The sequence below is a fragment of the Oryza sativa genome, chromosome 6 (assembly GCF_034140825.1).
Source record: "Oryza sativa Japonica Group chromosome 6, ASM3414082v1".
NCBI lineage: Eukaryota > Viridiplantae > Streptophyta > Magnoliopsida > Poales > Poaceae > Oryza > Oryza sativa.
The window spans coordinates 22,729,373-22,748,287 of NC_089040.1; the positions used below are offsets into that span (position 1 = coordinate 22,729,373).

The 18,915-nt window shown below is 47.5% G+C and overlaps 1 protein-coding gene, 1 long non-coding RNA gene and 1 pseudogene across 2 annotated transcripts; all 3 read left to right on the top strand.

The window, feature by feature from the left end:
- Positions 1 to 6,177: 6,177 nt before the first annotated feature.
- Positions 6,178 to 7,642, top strand: LOC9269455 (uncharacterized; annotated as a pseudogene).
- A 4,705-nt stretch (positions 7,643 to 12,347) lies between these two features.
- LOC4341334 (uncharacterized) lies at positions 12,348 to 14,708 on the top strand. Its single transcript, XM_015785664.3, has 4 exons — positions 12,348 to 12,432; positions 12,544 to 12,644; positions 14,202 to 14,280; positions 14,366 to 14,708. The coding sequence occupies exons 1-4, from the start codon at positions 12,430 to 12,432 to the stop codon at positions 14,411 to 14,413; spliced, it is 231 nt and encodes a 76-aa protein (XP_015641150.1). The 5' UTR covers positions 12,348 to 12,429; the 3' UTR covers positions 14,414 to 14,708.
- A 506-nt stretch (positions 14,709 to 15,214) lies between these two features.
- LOC136356948 (uncharacterized) lies at positions 15,215 to 16,121 on the top strand. The gene is made up of 2 exons (XR_010742035.1): positions 15,215 to 15,636; positions 15,726 to 16,121. It is a non-coding gene; the product is annotated as an uncharacterized lncRNA (long non-coding RNA).
- The last annotated feature ends 2,794 nt before the right edge of the window (positions 16,122 to 18,915 follow it).

The window sequence follows — 18,915 nt, forward strand, 5'->3', positions numbered from 1 at the left end:
GCCATGGCACGGGCTTCGAGGGCCTCTTCGCGCCGCCGCAACGCCGCTTCAGCCTCCGTTGCTCGCTGCTCTCGGGCAGCGGCGGCGTCGAGGACCCCCTGGGCGGCGTCGAGCTTTTTCTTTAGCTCCGCCTCCCAGCTCCCGTGTTGAAGGCGGAGGGAGTCCTGCGCCTCGATCATCGCGGTGGTGGCGACGAGGGCGGCCTCTCGCTCCTCCTCCACCTCTCGGGCGATCTCCGCCAGCGCCGCCTTGCGGGCTTCAAGCTCCGAGATGTGGCGGCGGTGGGCCTTACGGCCCACCTCCACCATGGCGTCCACCGAGCGCCGCCCCTCCTCGACGCGCGCCCATGCGGCCTCGAGCTCCGCTCGTTCCGCTCGCAAGGCCTCCACCTGGGCGCTAAATCCATCTAGCACCGCGGTGTTTGCGGCGGCCAAGGCCTGCATAATGGGCTCGGCGCTCACCGGGGCGACGGAAGATGAGGAGAAAAGTCGCCTTGGAGAAAATGCGACGCGGCTTGGCCCCCCGGAGGATGCGCTGGGCTCGGGGATGTCCCCCGGGCCCGTTTGGTCCTGGGCGTCGCCCGGTGAGGTAGGCCCAGGCGATGCGCCCGCGGCCTCGTCGCGAGCCGCCTCGGAGGATGTCGCCTGAGGGCCGCCCGAGGGAGTGGGCCCAAGTGACGCGCCAGCAGCAGCTGTCGCCTCAGCCTGGCGAGCCCGGGCGGCCTCCTCCCGGGCAGCTTCTTCGGCTTGGCGAGCCCGGGCGGCCTCCTCCCGAGCAGCTTCCTCCGCTTGGCGAACCCGGGCGGCCTCCCGGGCGGCCTCTTCGGCTTCCCGAAGGCGATCTGCGGCTTCACGCCGGTCAGCTTCTCGCCTCCGCTCCTCTGCGGCCGCCGGATCTTCGGCCTCGGACTGGCCGGACTTGGGGTGGCGGGAGGAGTGCGACGGGACATCGCTGAAGCAGAATAAAAAACCAGAAGACAGACAAGATGGGTAAGAGAAAACTTGTTTAATGGGATAGAAGAAAGACGGTCGCAATGAGAATGGGGCGAACCTGCGAGGGGGTCGGTTAAATGACCACTTTGGAGGGGAAATCAAGTTTCCCCGGGATGGTCCCGTCTCCCCCATCTTGCGGAGCCGCTTCTTCTTGCGCTCCCCCTCGGGCTGCGACGTCGGCGCGGCCCCCTCCGGGCGCCGACTGCTGGCACGCGCCGCCCCGCCCCCTCGGGGAGGAGATGTGGGAGGTGTTCCTCCCAGCTTCCTCTTCCCCTGGGCGTCGGCAGGGCGGCTGCTCCCCGAGCCCCCGACGCGGGGCCCAGAAGCACGACCCCCTCCTGGGGCAGGTTGTTCCCCCCGGCGGCGCTCGCCCGCGCCGTCGTGGCCCTTAGGGGCTCTCTCCTCTGAGGCCCCGACCCCCATCATGATGGTTAGAATGGAGACGCGGTCGGGATCGGTGCAGAGGGGGAGGATCTCCTGAGGAAGGCGAGACGCCTCCGCGGAGCTAAGATTCAGCACCCTTTGGACCACGATCTTGAAGTCCTCGGGAGCCCAATCCCATCTGGCTCCCTGGTGGGTCCGCATGTAGTCTTCAGGCCCAGTGTACTCCCAGGCGCTCCGGGCGCGCCGTTGGAGCGGCGCAATCCGGCGACGGAGGTAATCGCCGAACACCATAGCCCCGGTGAGCCCCTGGGATCGCAGGCCCGCCAGGCGGTCGAGGACGGCGTCGTACTCCTCCCCCAGATCTACCGGCGCCCGCCAGCTGGAGACCTGCGCCGGGGGCTGGCTTGGAAGTCGGAGGCGCGCTTCGTCGGCGAGGGGGGTGTAGAACCAGTCGCTCTTCCAGTCGTCCCACTTCTTGCGGAGGACGCAGGGGATGTAGCGGTTCAACACCGGCCCCCGCGGCTGGAAGTAGCAGCCGCCAACCACCGACGGCGGTGACACCGACTGCACGGTGAAGAACCACCGGAACAGCTGAAGAGAGGGGCGCACCCCAATGAACATCTCGCACAGGTGCGCGAAGATGGCCAATGTCATCACCGCATTGGGGGTGAGGTGCGCCATCTGGAGATCGTAGAACTCCAGGACATCCATGAAGAAATGAGAAAATGGCGGGACCAGCCCAGCCATTGCGAAGGGGAGGAAGAAGATGGACCGCCCCGGGTAGTCTGGTGCCGGGCGCCCCTCGCCCAGCATCACTATCTCCCGACCGGTGGCGGACTCCGGCATGAAGCGGCGCGGCAGTCCGGCGTGCCTCTCGTTCACGATGCGGGAAGGCGGCAGTACACTGCCGTCGAGCAGAGCAGAGCCCCGTGCCATGGCGGTGGAGGAAGAGATGATTGGGAACGAGCGTGTGTGGCGAAAGTAGGGCGTAGCAGAGAAAGAGTTAGAGCTCAGGCGGCGAAGGCAAGAGGAACAATGGCGAAAGGAAGGGAGCAAATCCTTTTCTCGATGCTTTTATACCCTTGCCATCGCTGGGCCTGGCTCCTCGTTTCTCGCGCCCACTACTTCGCTCCCTCGTATCTCGCTATCTCGCTCCCTAGTTTCCCGTGCCCACGCTCCCACTAATCCCATTCGCCCGCTTACGGCGCATGAAGTGGATATGCGGTTGTGGCAATCGAAACGGATTGTATCGTGCGCGCGTTAATTACGCTCGCCGACCGAAGCGGCGTTACCGTATCTCCGAGCGAGACAAATTTGCTCACCCAGATTCGCGCGCTGCTCGAGTGGTGTGGCAGTCTTGAATAGACCGCCCATTATGGACAACCGAAGTTATCAATACCAATGTGCATGGATTGAGACCGTTGGGTATTTTGCCCAACTACGGAGACCGGCCCCACCTGTCACCAGGCTTTAGGGGTGGCGTTACACCTGACCGCTTCCCTTGGGAAGGGAAATTGCTCTGGCATAACGCCGGGGGCTACTGTCGGTGATATGGGACCGGGAGTATCATGACCAGAGGCTTGAGGCAGACGCAATCGCCCACGTGGCCTGGCACCTTCGGGGACGTCGGGCCCGAGGGCGAGGTGTCCGCCCTCCTCCTGATTTCCCCCGAGGGGGGGTCGGGTTGCGTTTGCCCCGGCCCCGAGGGCCGAGGCACCCCGACCCCTTAAAGAAGTCTGCGCCACATATATGGGATAAGTGAGCACAGCTGTGCTCACCTAACAGCATTTATTGCAGTCTGGTCAAGCGTGTCACGCTGCATGCAACGCAGTACAGCACGCTCTTTTATCCGGTCTGTGACCAGTCACAGACCGGTCAGATCAAGGGTTAGGTGGCGACTGGCGGTCTGACGCACGCCTTGCCCCATCCCGTCAAGACGAAAGCCTCTAGGCACTCGTCTCAAGCCGGAGCTAGCGTATTATTTCTTAGAGATGGCACGTTAGCCCTGGTCAGATTTATGCCAGGCTTCATCCTAACCATTACAGGCAAGGTGTTACACGAAGAAGGGCAAACATGCACGTTGTAAACCGACGCGTGGTGGACAAGAATGACCGGTCTGACACTGGTCGCATCAGCAACGGGCAGCCACGATCTCACGTTGCGCCCGTCTCCGCCGGGAGTGGAGGTAGGTGTGGGCTGTCCCATCGAAGTGTCATTTGGACGGCAACCATACCGATCTCCGTCCATAAAGAGAAGAAAAGTCCAGTTTGGAAAGGGAAGGGTGTATGTGGTATCCCCTTGAAGTATAAAAGGAGGACCTTGCCCATAGAGAAGGGGGATGGTTGATTCTTTTCCAGATTGAGAGCTTAGAACGGGGGAGAAATCAGCTCACACTTTGTAGCTCATTCATTCACAGATCCACCAAAACACAGGAGTAGGGTATTACGCTTCTCAGCGGCCCGAACCTGTATACATCGCCGCGTCTCGCGTTCTCTTGCTAACTGGCGGACGATCTTTCCACATACAGAGAGAGAGAGGGAGCTTGAGATTGCACCCTAAGCCCCCGGCCGAACCGGCAAAGGGGGGCCTGCGCGGTCTCCCGGTGAGGAGCCACGAGCTCCGTCATATATATATATATATATGTATATACTACTATACAACACCCTAAGGTGCTACGAATTAAACAGCACCTGATACAGCCTCCAGCCCACCCACCCATGCTTCCACCCTGCTCCCCACCAAGTATATAGTGTGCAGTTAAAATTTAACTCACCAACGACCAATCTCGATCCCACCCTTGTGCCCCCTACCCCCACTCCCATAATCCAAGTAAATTTTTTACTTGATGTTATCCATTTGTGTGCCTTCTGATTCGCTGGTGTTTGCACATTAAGTTATTTTTTTAACTCAACCATACAATGAATTGTTAAATATGAAGCCAGTTATTTTTTAACTATTAGCGAGATAGCCAATGTGTGTCTTGTGATCCAACGGTGTTTGCACATTGAGTTTTTTTAAGAGAAAATTCTTTATATGCCACTCAAAGTTTACGAATTTCCTTATATGCTATTGGAAAGTTACTATTTCCTTATATGCCATCCAACAAAAATTTATATGCCACTATCGAGGTCAAACTGCTTTGACCTTGTCAGTATTTTACCAAATGACAAAACTACCCTCGTGTGTTCTTCTGACTGCTTTTATTCACTCATTATCAACACACACACTTGAGCGTAACGGTTTCACCTTACAGTTGATCTGTCAAATTTTGCTAGTCCATCCAAGGATGTCGTTATTACAGTCATTAAAATTGTTATAAATATTTAAAAAAATTAAATGATAAGATATATTAATATTTTATATATCAGTCAAAAAAATTCAAATTCAAATTTGATCCTCACAAGTTGTAATGAAAATAACAAATTTAATTGAATCCAGTATACGTGTGCTATAACTAAATTTGTTTTTTTTAAAAAAAGACTGTAAAAGTGAAATTTAAACTTTCATATTTGTGTAGTGATATATCACATATTATTCTATGTTATTAAAAAATACTTTTTATAATTATTTGGATGACATGCAAAGAAACGAGTGAACATCCCCTCGAGGATTAAAAGGTAAAAGGGTAATATTATACCTTTGCATCCCTATTACACAAGATGATGACATGGATGGCATATAGGGAAAGAAAAAGTTCAAGTATTGGCATATGAATGAATAGCAACTTTCGATGGCATATAAGGAAACTTGTGAACTTTTAATGACAAATAAATAATTTTCTCTTTTTTTTAACTCGACATACTGACTTTATCAGAGAAACATTAGAGCCGGGCGTCCGGCGCGGGGGGAGCCGGATCGGGCGCTCCCGCCGCGCGCCCCTCCCCCCACGTGCAAACCTATGGGGCCCACTCACTTCTCTTCCCTCTTTTCCCACAAAAGATGTTTCACCTAGTGTAATTACAATGTTTCATTATTTATAGATCTAATGTTGCAGTGAATTAAAATACTTTTTTGCAACAAAAAACCCACATATTTTGGAAACTCTCTATTAAGAGAATTTGTTTTATTTTTTGTTCCACAAAAAATGTTTCACATAGTGTACTCACAATGTTTTACTATGTATAGATCTAATGTTGCAGTGAACGGAACATTCCATTGCAACAAAAAACCCACATATTTTGGAAACCCCCTATTAAGGGAATTCGGTTTATTTTTTGTTCCACCAAAAAATATTTCACCTAGTGTACTAACAATGTTTCCCTGTGTACAGATCTAATGTTGCTGTGAACTGAAACATTCTTTCGCTATTTGCTGAAACATTGTGTTTTATGTAAGGTGAAACAACACCCGATTTAAACGAGTGAAACATTTTCGATCTACTTAGTGAAACAATTCCGATATACCTGGTGGAACATCATGCAACATTTTAAAAAAATTCAATAATAAGCTAAATTTTTTCGTCGAAATATATCCATTGTGGTCTTGTTTTGAAGATTTAATTGCAACGAATTTAATGGTGCAATCGGATCATGATTTGGATAAGTAATTTAGGAGAAAAATCAGTTTAAAGCAGTTTTGCACGTAAATCGGGCGCTGACGTCAGTGCCCGATTTTGCTCCCAACCAATCGGGCGCCCGAGCCGTAGGTTCTCCCGACTCTATCTGATATATATATTACGGATTCCTATCGTAAAACCGTCCACCCACTCTTTACTCTCCCTCTCCATATTATTGAGTTATTTTTTAGCTTCACATGCCTTAAATTTAAATTTTTGTTTCTTTGTGCACAATTTTTTTTTCTCACAGTTATACCCCTTTTTTCCGGATCGCAGGTCAGCGACGGGCGGTCGAGCGGCGATTGCAGGTCGGCGGCGCGCGGCCGCCGGCTTGGGCTTCCTCGGCGCGTCGGGCGGCAGGCGGCGGGGTCCCTCCAGCTTCCTCCGACGGCGGGCGACAATGACGCCCTGTTTCAGCGGCGTGCGACGGGCTCGACGGGGCCATCCATTGCCTGGATCCGGCGGCGGCGGCCGTCCCTCGCCCGGCCCCGCACAGATCCACTAGCGGTTGCGGGAGGAGAGCCCAGGGGTAGACTCGGCGATGGCTGGCGGACAACGGTCGTGCACCGCGTGGAGTCCGGCGGCGGCGGGCGGCGTAGCCGCTCACTTCTTTCTGCCCACTGCCGTCATCGTGGTTGTCCTTCACCAGCTCGCCGTGAGGCCGCCGCCCTCTGCCCACACCGCCGCCGATGGACGTCGACTCTGACTCGGCCGCCGGGGGCAAGCCCACCCAGATGGACCTCGAGGACTAGGTATTCCCCAATCTGATTATCCTTTCTTCCTCCTCCCTATTCATTTCTTTTCCCTTTTTGATTTGTGCACAGGAACCCTAGTTCATCCCAATCTCATTTTACAGTGTCGATGCCGAAGTGGAGGAGCTCAGTTTTTGTTTTGATTTTCAATTTCATCCTCCAAGGATCTGCAGCTCATCCCCATCTATCAATTAAAATTTTCATGAACGCCAGACCTTAATAGAGACGTGGATTTTATAGTTTCTGAAAACGCACTGCCTTTCTTATCTTATAAACATGTATTATTGCTGATGTACCAGTAATGCTTGCCAAGACACAAAAACTTTAATGAATACAACTATGCAAGCGGCGAGTCAAAAGCTCTAATCAGTTTTATATCACTGTACTTGCTATTCATTCGGTCTTTACTGAACATCCTGAACTTCAATTTGCAGGTTTGACAGCTGGTTTCATATTTTAAGATACCACTCAGTCAAATTCTTGTGGTAAATATTGTCAATTTGTCATTGCTCCCATCAGCTGCTGCTGCTGCTGCTGCTACATCTCATTAGCTTCTTGTACCTGAAATTTAAACACATTTTTCACCTTCCTCATTGGGATATCTGGAAACCAATGGGATATTTTATTCATAATAACGTGTTCTTGAGGGGTGCATATCTAGAGATGCAGGTGAGGACTGGAGTTCCTTAGTTTTGAGATGCATGATTTTTTTCTCGAGAAGTACAGTAATTTTGCTTTTGCATTTGTATTTTTTTCATCATTGAGTTCTCCCAGGAGCTTTTTCTACTTGAGATTTAGCTTTTGTTCTAAAACTTTGGGATAAACAGAGCAATTTAAGTGGAATTGTTCTCGTGATTTTGTTGCCAGCCTATCTAAAATACATTTTGTTTTCTGAGCAGTACAGATGCATGAGCAGTACATACTTCTGCGGCAGTAAACGCAGATATGTCCATGATGAATTTTCGGGCTCTGATTCATTGATAGTGCTAGTTATATCAGAACTTATTTGATGGACTAGCTGTTCACATCTGATGCATTTGTTGCATTTCTGGGCCTTTTGTGTTCTCAATGAACAAATATGTTTAAATGGAATCCTCTTATACATGTGTCCTCAATGATTTTCTCTGTAGATTTTAAGAAAAAAATTGTTGTTAGGCTAGTAGTTTTCTGAATTTTTCTGCTTCAACAAAGGAGGTCGAATGATGCCTGAAATGCTGAACTTCTGTTTTTTTAGTACTGCCACATGAGCACTGAAATTGTCTAGTTCAATAGAGCATTGTTGATCGGTTAGTATTTTTCTGAAATTCCCTAGTTCTTGTAGAGCAGCACAAATGAATTTTCTTTGATCCTTCACTGAATCATTTAGCCATATCCTTCATTGAATCTGTAGAGCTGTTTTTTCATCTCATTTGTGTGGTTCTGTTAGTACTTTAATTAAATCGAAGTCAGGGCATATTCTCTAACAATTGTGGCTAGATGTTCCTTTGCGCTGAACCTATTGTTGTTGCTTAAACATCAAGGTATTCCTTAGTCTCCTTTGCTCTCTGACTATGTATTCCAGATAAATTTAGAGCTGCTATGGCACTTGTGAAGAGTGACATTGGTGGTAATATCACGGTAAGCATGCTTTTTTGCACGACACTTAATAGTACATTGTGTTGCTTTCCTCATTTTCATTAGTAAATTTCTGTAGTTATCTACTCCGTATGTGATAGATGCATGAATCATATTTACTTTAGTCAGATTTGCTTACCTAGAAGTTTGTGATAGAAGCGGCTCAGGTGAAATTCAAGGAGGCGACAGGCTTGACGCGATGGGCAGCATTGCACTAAGGGCTACCGCGCCGAGCATGTCGTCTGGAGGCCATGTCGCTGACCCGAGTCCGGAAGGTTTTATTGCTGGCCTCTTTGGTGATTCAAGCTCTGCATATCGCCTGACGGTCAGGTCGGCGGAGGCAGGTGCCTTCCACCTGGTGCACGTTCGTGGGAACCACCTGAGAACATCATCAACAGTCTTCCTTTTGAATGTCGACATTGTTCTATCGCCAGAATCAATTGTTTTTCTTCTGAGTAATTTTTTTACTTCTAGATTAACTGTGTAACATTTTACTGGTGGATCATATGATCCACTGTAAAGGCTCCTTGTAGTTTTCAGACTCACAAAGTCAAATGATCCGGTGAGATTTTTTATTATATAATGTAATAATATGCATGGCAAATAAACGTATTGTGATGGTTGATAATTTTCTACTTCCATTTTTTTTACTTAGTGCATTGAAATAGATGTGTTAACATGATAAACATGGTAGTAAACAAATTACTACCGTGGATAATTTTAGTGTTTGCAAAATTTTTACTCACCTTTTTTCCATAGATTGAGTAAATATATTACTAACCAAAAGAATTACGAAAGTGATGTATAAACTATGCGGGAGCGAAAATATTACTGACCTTAACGAGTATTATCGTGCCCCTCACAAGTGAGGAGTAAAAAAATTAACTGACGTATAAATAGGCCTGATATTGGTCTAGAATTTTTAGTAAAACTAGGAAGGTGGTCCATGCGCATGCGCGTGCACTTATATTATTGAAGAAAGTTAAGATTATTGTTTGTTAAAAAATTTGTCTCATAGATTAAGGGCAAACTAAAATTCAGATAATATTATTTTCATAATAATTTAAGGGTTCTATTTTTCTTAAGATATCTTAAAAAACCATTCACAAAATTTTGAGTAGGAGATAGATGAAGTAATTACGACTTTTGAATCATGTTTTTTTCTCCGAGTAAATAAGAAATTATTGCTAGTTAATTATCATAAATCCATCTATATATACACACACACACACACACACACATATATATATATATATATATATATATATATATATATATATATATATATATATATATATATATATATATATATATATATATATATATATATATATATATATATATATATATATATATATATATATATATATATATATATATATATATATATATATATATATATATATCGTGTAGTATGGCCATAAATGAACAATGCGAGAGCAAGATATTTTGATTAAATCCTTTCATGAAGGCGTAAGAAAGGGAGGGAAGCGTATGCATGGAAAAAAAAAAGAAATGGAAAAATGAAAAAAAAGGAGGGGAAGCGTACATACCCACGTACGTAGGTGCGCACCTATGCCGCAGGAGGAGAGGTAGGACCTCATAACATAGTTTGTTCTAAGATCAATTTAATCTAATAATTTATAATATTGGACGTACCGATTTAAGTGAAAATCAAGTAGTAGATAATTTTATTTTTTTTAGAATTTCTAATATTTGCTCTAATTTATTAGAGCACCATGTGGCAGCTTGAGAGCATTTTAAGAAATTTTAAAAGACTTATTCCAACAAAAATTTAGGGATCCGATTAAGGGATGCGATATGGGGGACACGTTATACCCGGTTTTATGATTAATGGATGCGATAACAGACTTATTCCAACAAAAATTAGACATGGAATTCGAAGCAGCAGCAACAGCTGAGACACACATGTACCGCACCAAATGCAGGCGTGCACAATCCATTCCCCATATGCATTCATGCATGTACTCCACGTCGGCCCAGCTACATCGATCTAGCAGTGTTTACTGCTAGGGAATAAGTTCACTTTAGGTCCCTCTATTTGTCGGTCATTCCGATTTTCGTCCCTTGACCACAAAACCGGGTACGACCCGTCCCCCAACTTACGAAACCGGGCAAACGAGGTCCCTTGGCAGTATGGAGGGCGGTTTTGGCTGACGTGGCGCCTACGTGACAATTTTATCCTGAAAAAATAATAAAAATAGTGGGACCCATATGTCAGCTACACAAAATATGATTAAAAAAGGTAGGGCCCATGTGGTCCCACATGTCAGCCTTCCTCTCCTATCTATCCCCCTCTCTCACACTGCCAGGAGAGAATGGCGACCGGCGGCGCCGAGGGGGCCACGGAGCGAAGCGGCGCGGTGGCCAGCGGTGGACGGAGCGATGGTGGGCGGCAGGCGGTGGGCGGCGGGAGGAAGCGGAGCCGAGCGGCGGCGGGGTGAAATGGAGCGGCAGCGGGCGGTGGGCGGAGCGACAAGGGTTGAGAGGCCAGTGAGCCGCTGCTCCTCTTCCGCCCTCCCGTCGGCCGCCCTCTCCAATAGCGCGATCGGCGAGCCGCCGTTCCTCTCCTTCCCACCCGTCGACTGGTGTGCGCCGCCGACCCTTTCCCGCAGGCAGCCGCGCGCCGCTCCCCCTCGCCGGTCTCCGCGAGCCGTCACTCCTCTCCCGCCCTACCGCCGGCCGCCGACCCAAGCACACCGCCGTTCCTCTCCCTCCCCCCGCCGGCCGGCGCGCGCCACCGCTCCTCTCGCGTCGGAGGTGTGCCCGGCGTCCTTGGCGAGGTCGTCGCCGCTCCGCCCGCCCCGTGGCCTGCCGCCGCCGCAAGGACGAGGGAGAGCCGAGAGGAAGAAGAGGAAGAGCCAAGAGTAGAGAAGGAGAGGGGAGGGGAGCCGGCGAGCTCAGCTTGGGAGGCGGCGGGAGCGGCGTCGTTGGCGTCGCTCCGCCCACCGCCCGCCGCCGCTCCATTTCGCCCCGCTGCCGCTCCGCTTCCTCCCGCCGTCGCTCCGTCCACCGCTGGCCGCGGCGCCGCTTCGCTCCGTCGCCACGCCGCCCATCGTCGCTCCGCTTCCTCCCGCCGGCCGCCGCGACGCTTCGCCGCAAGGACGAGGGAGAGACGAGAGGAAGAAGAGGAAGATCCAAGAGTGGAGAAGGAGAGGGGTGGGGAGCCGGCGAGCTCAACTTGGGGGGCGGCGTCGTCGGCGTCGCTTCGCCCACCGCCCGCCGCCGCTCCATTTCGCCCCGCTGCCGCTCCGCTTCCTCCCGCCGCCCACCGCCCGCCGTCGCTCCGTCCACCGCTGGCCGCCGCGCCGCCCATCGTCGCTCCGCTTCCTCCCGCCGGCCGCCGCGCCGCTTCGCTCCGTCGCCGCTCCGCCCGTCGCCCCCTTGGCACCGCCGCTCGCCCTTCTCTCCTGGCAGTGTAGGGGGGAGAGAAAGGGGGATAGAGAGAAGGAGGCTGACATGTGGGACCACATGGCCCCACCTTTTTTTAATTACTTTTTTTGTAGCTGACATATGGGTCCCACTATTTTTATTATTTTTTCGGGATAAAATTGCCACGTAATCGCCACGTCATTGCCACGTGGAACGAAGACCTAGTCAAAGGAGCCACGTAGGCGCCACGTAGACGCCACGTCAGCCAAAACCGCCCTCCATACTGCCAAGGGACCTCGTTTGCCCGGTTTCATAAGTTGGGGGACGGGTCGTACCCGGTTTTGTGGTCAAGGGACGAAAATCGGACTGACCGACAAATAGAGGGACCTAAAGTGAACTTATTCGTACTGCTAGTACTCCAAGCTAGCTAGCTTAGCGCGCACACATGTGCCCTTGCTCTGCGCGACGCATGGACATGTCGCGAGGGCGGGCCGGCCCGTCCGTTACAAGGCCCAACAAGCATTGTAACCCCACCTGTTGGGCCGGGCCCACTAAATCCCCTACTCTACTGCTGTCCCGAGCCTGTGGATCCAAATCCAACGGCCCACGGGTATCCTAACACCTGCCCAAAAGAGGACCGAGGAGTCTTCCTCCCCCGTCCACCGCTGCTCGCGAATCACCACAGATCGCCGCGGCGGAGACGAAGAGCGGCGGCGCAGAGGCTCTCAGATCCGGCGAGATGGTAAGCCCCGCGACCGATATCTCCTAGGGATCTAGGGTTTGACAAGGCTGCGGTGATGTGCTGGCTGACCTCGCCGTTGTGGGGATGGGTGGTGGTGTGGTGTGTGTGCAGGCGGCGAAGGCGATCTCGAGCCCCGTGCCGGTGGACTGGTACCCGACGCTGGCCGTCGTCATGGTCGCCGTCGGCCTCATGTTCACCGCCTCTTTCTTCATGTAAGTCGCTTCCCCCCCCAATCTCCGCGTCCTGCCCATCCCACTCTCCGCCTGGTTTGCGCAAGGCCGTGATCTGATCCGACGCGTGTAGCTGCTTGGTGATTCGTGAAATTGGTTCTTCTAGGCGCCAGAGATTGGGGATCTGATGTGCTTCATCGTTGTGTAGTTTTTGCTTCATCGGTTCATCTGTAGGTTGTAGCATTCTGTGCTCGCCAAGGAGGTTTGAGGGGTTCAGGTTCTAGGCTGCTTGGCACCTTTTGCTTTACCAAACTATGCTCAAGATTATGTTTCAGCTTTAGAGGTTTAGGACTTACAGTTGTCGATGATAGTGGGCTTAGCTTTGTTCAATAAAATTTCATGATTGTGGTTTTTATTGTGGTAGTGGCGCTGCGCATTCGTACTTTTATGGATTTGAGTCTTGCTAGGTTTTAATGTTCATGGAGAAATTTGACTTTCTGCATCTTCCTTCCAGATATGTGAATTTACACTTTTCCATGAATGGCTGGTCCTCACTTTAAGATTAGTTTGAACATTATATGTAGTAAGCATCATTTGCGAACTGAAATTCCTGTGCATGTTAATATTGTGTAAACGAAGATGCCTATCTATAATCATGAACATTAACCCATCCAAACCATTTCCAAAAACTAGCAAAACCTTCTCAAATGCACTGTTTTCTGAAAATTCATGTTATGATTAACATTTTGATATCAAGTACTCCCTCCGTTTCATATTATAAGACTTTCTAGCATTGCCCACATTCATATAGATGTTAATGAATCTATACACATATATGTCTAGACTAGATTCATTAATATCTATATAAATATGCAACGTTAGAAAGTCTTATAATATGAAACGGAGGAAGTATTTAACTTTTGAAACCAAGAGAATCATGTTCTTAGATTTGGGAACCAAGGGGTACCTTGTCAAGGACTGTTGTCTAATACCAATTAACCATATAATTTTGTAGCTTGCCGATGTGTTTGGTATGTTAATCCAGCTAGTGGCCTCTGCTAAGCTGATAATACCTGGCATAGTTATGGTTATGGCCTCATGGGTTGTAAGCAGTAAGACTAAACTCAACCAACTAAGCCCTGTTACTATCCCAATTAGGAAATGTAAATTCTGTGTTCTAATTTAGTAGACCTTTATATTGTATCGATGTGTACTTTTAAGATTCCTTTATGAAAACATGATAGCCAGTAGATTCATGCTCTTGCTCAAGTATTATCAGTTTTTAGTCTTTAGTCCTGACCTATATGGTTTGCCTAGGAATAAATTCTTAGCACTGTAATTCACTATCCTTTATTTTTTTTGGGTATGGAACAGCCTTCTAAAAAATGGTTAGTTGTTTTCTTCAGAAGAACCACAGAAATGAGTGTAAAATGTCGTGAACTGATTATGAACCAAATTGTATTTGTAAAGTATCCAAGATAGATTTTTTTGACTGGAGAAGTATCCAAGATAGATTATTAACCAATATAGTGCTATAGAGCTTCAATCAAGGGAACAGAACACCAACTTATATTTTGCTACTGGTGTGTATTATTTCAGCTATGAAGCGACTTCATCCAGGCGTAACCGTAGCTTAGCAAAGGAGATTGCCACAGCAACCATCGCATCTGTTTTTCTGGTATGTTCTTGTAAGAATTGTTTTTTTTTCTTCCCAATTTGACATGGTTATCAATGCATATCTAAGATCTTCCATTGTATTGCAGGGGTTTGGATCTCTTTTCGTGCTTCTTGCAAGTGGTGTTTATGTCTGATCGCCTGGGGCCATGCAGAAAGCATTTTGTTGTGTTATCTATTCCATAGTGAAAGTTCATCTAGGATATGTAAGGTCCTGAAATTACGTGCATGTTCCTACTTCTTAGGTAATATGCCTTATCGACATGGGTATGCTTTAGATAAAAATTGACGAGAGGTGTTTAAGACTTATTTTTGTGCCATTATATTAGGCAAAATTTGCTACAGTGCACCGAAAGATTGCGGTCTTTGCTGTGACACACCCGAAGATTGTGTATTTGCTCGTGGACACCTAAAAAATATGGTAATTAGCTAGTGGACACCGACCGCATTATTTTATTATTTTCGGTGGAAACGGAGAGGTAAACTTTAGTTAAAGACAAGTTTGCCCATGGGCCCACTTGTCAATATCTCTTTCTCTATTCTTCTTCTTCCTCTCTTTCTCTGTGTCGTCGGACCCTCAGCTCCCTAGCCCTGGCGGCGAGCAACATGCATGCGTCAGGTGGAGCAAACAGCCGCTGAATCCAGGCGCCACGGTGGGTAGCGATGGGCTGCTTGCTTCTTGCTGCTCGAGGACAAACCAAACAACGAGGAGGGCTTGCTGCTGCTACTAGGTCGTGAGTTCGATGGGATTGCCGTGCCGGCAGCGGGTAGAGCGATGACGACGAGCCGTGGCGAATGGAACGGTGACGATGAGCCGCGGCGAGGCCTGACGGGCAGACCGCGATGGACGGCCGACTGGATCTGGCGACCTCCGCACGGATCGGGCCACTCTCGCTGAATGCATGAACTCGCCGTTGTGGATCCGACGGGGATGCGACGGCGTTGTCGAAGTCAGCGGCTAAGCCGCATCCCAGGTCGCCCGCCACCGCGCAGCCGCTGCCATGACCGACCGCCACCTCCCGCCGGCCGATCTCCTCCTCCGTTGCTCCCCTTCCTATTCCCTTTCACCATAGGCTTTGCCTCATCGAGGAGAGTCCGTTTTCCCCTTTCCCCTCTCCCTCCACCTCTAAGCCAGGCCACCACCATAGCTGGCCAGAGCTGAGCTCTTTGTGTTGCCGTTCCGGCCATCTCCTTCTCCCCTTTGCTTGACACCACCCTCCCCGGATGCGCGTCGCCCAAGAACATCATCTGCCACCAACGTCGCCGATCCCCGGCCACCGGAGCACCAACGCCCTACTCTCTCCCTCTCCTCTGTTACTCGGCTGGAAGGAGGAAGAAGAACAATGTTCAGGGTATTTTGGTACTTACACAACTATCTCTCTCTATTTTGATTGGAAATAATAAAATAATTGGAGGAGTGTCTGGCAGCTAATTACCACTTTTTTACAGTGTTCACGAAAAGATTCACGATCTTCGGGTGTCTCATAGCAAAGATTCGGTGTCCTGTAACAAATTTTGCCATTATATTATCAGTCCGTTACTTAAAGGTTGCACGTCTTTCGCAATCGTAGCAGTGGCAGAAATACTGGTAGTATGAACCAGACTAGTAACGGGCTGATTACAACTGTTTACTGACAAGATATCAAACCAAATATTTGAAGTCAGATAATGGTTTCTAGCTGTTAACCAACTTAGTGCCCCTCTTCCATTGGTGCGTATCATAACATGACGATCAGATGTAGACTCATGCACTAGCTCAAGTATCTCTCCGTTCCCCTGTTCTGTACATTAATTTTCTCCTTGAGTGCTTATGAAAATCAATGGAAGACTTCACTTGTCATAAAATGCTAGAAGTTCATTTTCTTCTTGAGTGCTTATGAAAATCAATGGAAGACTTCACTTGTCATAAAATGCTAGAAGGACGATGTGTTTCATGTAAAGTTGTGTGGTAATCCAATCTTGAACTTCAGGACTTTTTTTTTTTGCATGACTTATGATGCTCAAAGAAAATTATGTGTCAGTTATAACAACTATTAAATGATTTTTTTTATTCATCTTTCATCAGGGTTTACAATTTTGAAATTGGTATTTTTGCCCGGGGTACCGAAATTTCGGAAATTTTTTGGCCGAATTTATTTGAAATTTTGAATGAATTTAATAAAATTTGATCAAATTCACAAAAATTTGGGCGAGATGTGAGCTTACCGGTGGGGGGGGGGAGAAATTACCAAAATTCTGAACCCTGCCTTTCATTAGACCTAGAGTCAAATAAATTTGCGTGGGGCATCAATTTCATGAGTACGGAGGAAAGGTTTTTTTTTTTTTTTTTCAATATCCTCTTTGATCAGTATAATTTGGTCGCTCAACTTCAAAACTGTATAGAAGTCGATCCTTAAACTTTGAAAACCGGAGAAGTATGTTCTATGCTGTTTCTAAGACAAAATACTGCAAGGAAAATGTTTCCTATCAGACGCCACCACCCAGCTAAACAAATCGGTCGCACGACGTCCAGCTTTTGTTTGCCCTCTCTCCTTTCTCTTTCTACAGCCAGATGTGTCGACTCTCTAGCACCCTTAGAGTAGTATGTTCTATATATACTGTTTCTAAGACAAAATACTTTGGAAAATGCTTCCCCGAGCCCGACCCAACAAATCGGCCGCTCGGCCCTCTCCCTCCCTTCTCTCTTTGCAACCACATGTGCCTATTCTCTAGCACTCTCTGACTCTCGAGTGTTCTCTATCTCATGTGCAACAACGGTGGCTCTCTAGATGCATGTGCTCCATTAGCAAAACTTTTTTTTAATTACACAGTACAACGCAGACATTCATAACACACGTACGCTCATCTCTATGAACGCACATACGTAAACCCTACCCCTATGAGCATTTTCGAAGGCTGGGCCAGCAAATCCTTGAGATTGATGAAGTCGCCATAGGCGCCTCGCTGTCAACGGGTACATCGACTACCACTAAAAGAACAATGCCGTTAAAGTTTACTTTTCTCCTAAATTTCTCCAAAAAATATTTCAATCATTGAGCTTTGATGTTTCATGTGTGAGAAATGAATATTCCAGCTGTCCTATAATTAACTTTGTGGCACATTTTAAGTTTTGATTATATATTTCTTTTCTTAATGTTTCAGTCAAATATGATTTAATGCTTCATATATTGGCTGTTGGTGTTTCAGCTAATATTTCTTAGATGTTATATCTCCTTTAAGCATTTTAATCAATTGAGTTTAAACATTTAACTAAATGATGGAAAAAAATTCTCTAACCGATGAAACAACGACACCCGAGTCCCGACTTATAACTTGATCACTTCAATGATCTATGGCAATTAGGCAAAGGTCAACATGTGGTACGAGCTAACAAACATCTGCCTTGTTTCGTGTAGTGGTCACTTGCAAACTGAATTTTTTTATAATTTGGTCTTTTTAAAAACTTATTTCACAAATATATCCCTGTAAAAACTTATTCCAGAAATGGTCATTTTTGGCGCCAAAGTGGCTGACGCCGTGGTCCAACGGTTGGCGCCATCACCCCGCCACCGTGGCACACGCGAACCGACGTGGTAGGAGGATATTTTTTGGGTATTTTATGCGAACACGTTAGCTCACCTTAGAGCTAAAATTCTATAAAAAATAAAACACATAATTTTGTTGGATAAAATTAGAGCTAATATTATAAAAGTTTATAAAATCAACAATAATTTTGTGTTGATTCACACCAAAATTATGTGTTAAAATTAACAATTAAACTTGTAGATTTTGAACATTCTTGTGCTTATTTTTACATCTTTTACATCCTACAAAAAAAAGTTGGGGTTTGAGTTTTTTTTGGTTACATTCAGTGTCATTTCTTAAAACAGGCGTAACTTTCTCATATGGACTCGGAATCGGACAAATAATATATATCCACAGACATCTACAGAAAAAATTACATCCGATTTTCCCCGGCTTCGGTGAAATTAAAACCTCCAAATTCCGCTTACAAGATTGTGTTTTCGAGACGAGAAGCTTTCCGGTAGAGCTTTGGAAAATTCTACAAGTCACATATTTCTTCCGTTTGAGTTTATTTTTTTTATCGTTGGTTCTTGTGAGTTCCTAAGTGTGAAAAAATATCAAAAAATAAAATAAAAATAAAAAAGTTGCACATCTCTCTCCTCTACACTAGAGAGGAGAGAGAAAAAATTCTACAGGGTACATATTTCGTCCATTTGAGTACATTTTTTCTATGGTTGGTTCTTGTGTGTTCCTAAGCGTGAAAAAAATATCAAAAAAATAAAAGAAAATAAAAATTTGCGGGTGGGTGGGAGGGGGGAGGGGGGGCAACCACTCTGGCGCGCTCCCCCTGCCACCTCAAAACCGCCGGTCACTATTTCTGGGATAAGTTTTTCCAGAGGTTTATTTGCGAAATAAGTTTTTGAAAAGAACCAAATTGTGAAAAATCCAGCACTTGCAAATATGCGGTGCTTGAAATTCTCAATATGGCTATTCGTTGGGGGATGAAAATTTTATTTTGTGAGTCAAGCATGAGTGACAAGTCACTCTACTCACTCTACTCCATGTGAGAATATTGCCCAACATGGCGTGTGATCGATGTGTCCATGTCGATCCAGCGTTGAGCAGATGGTGCATC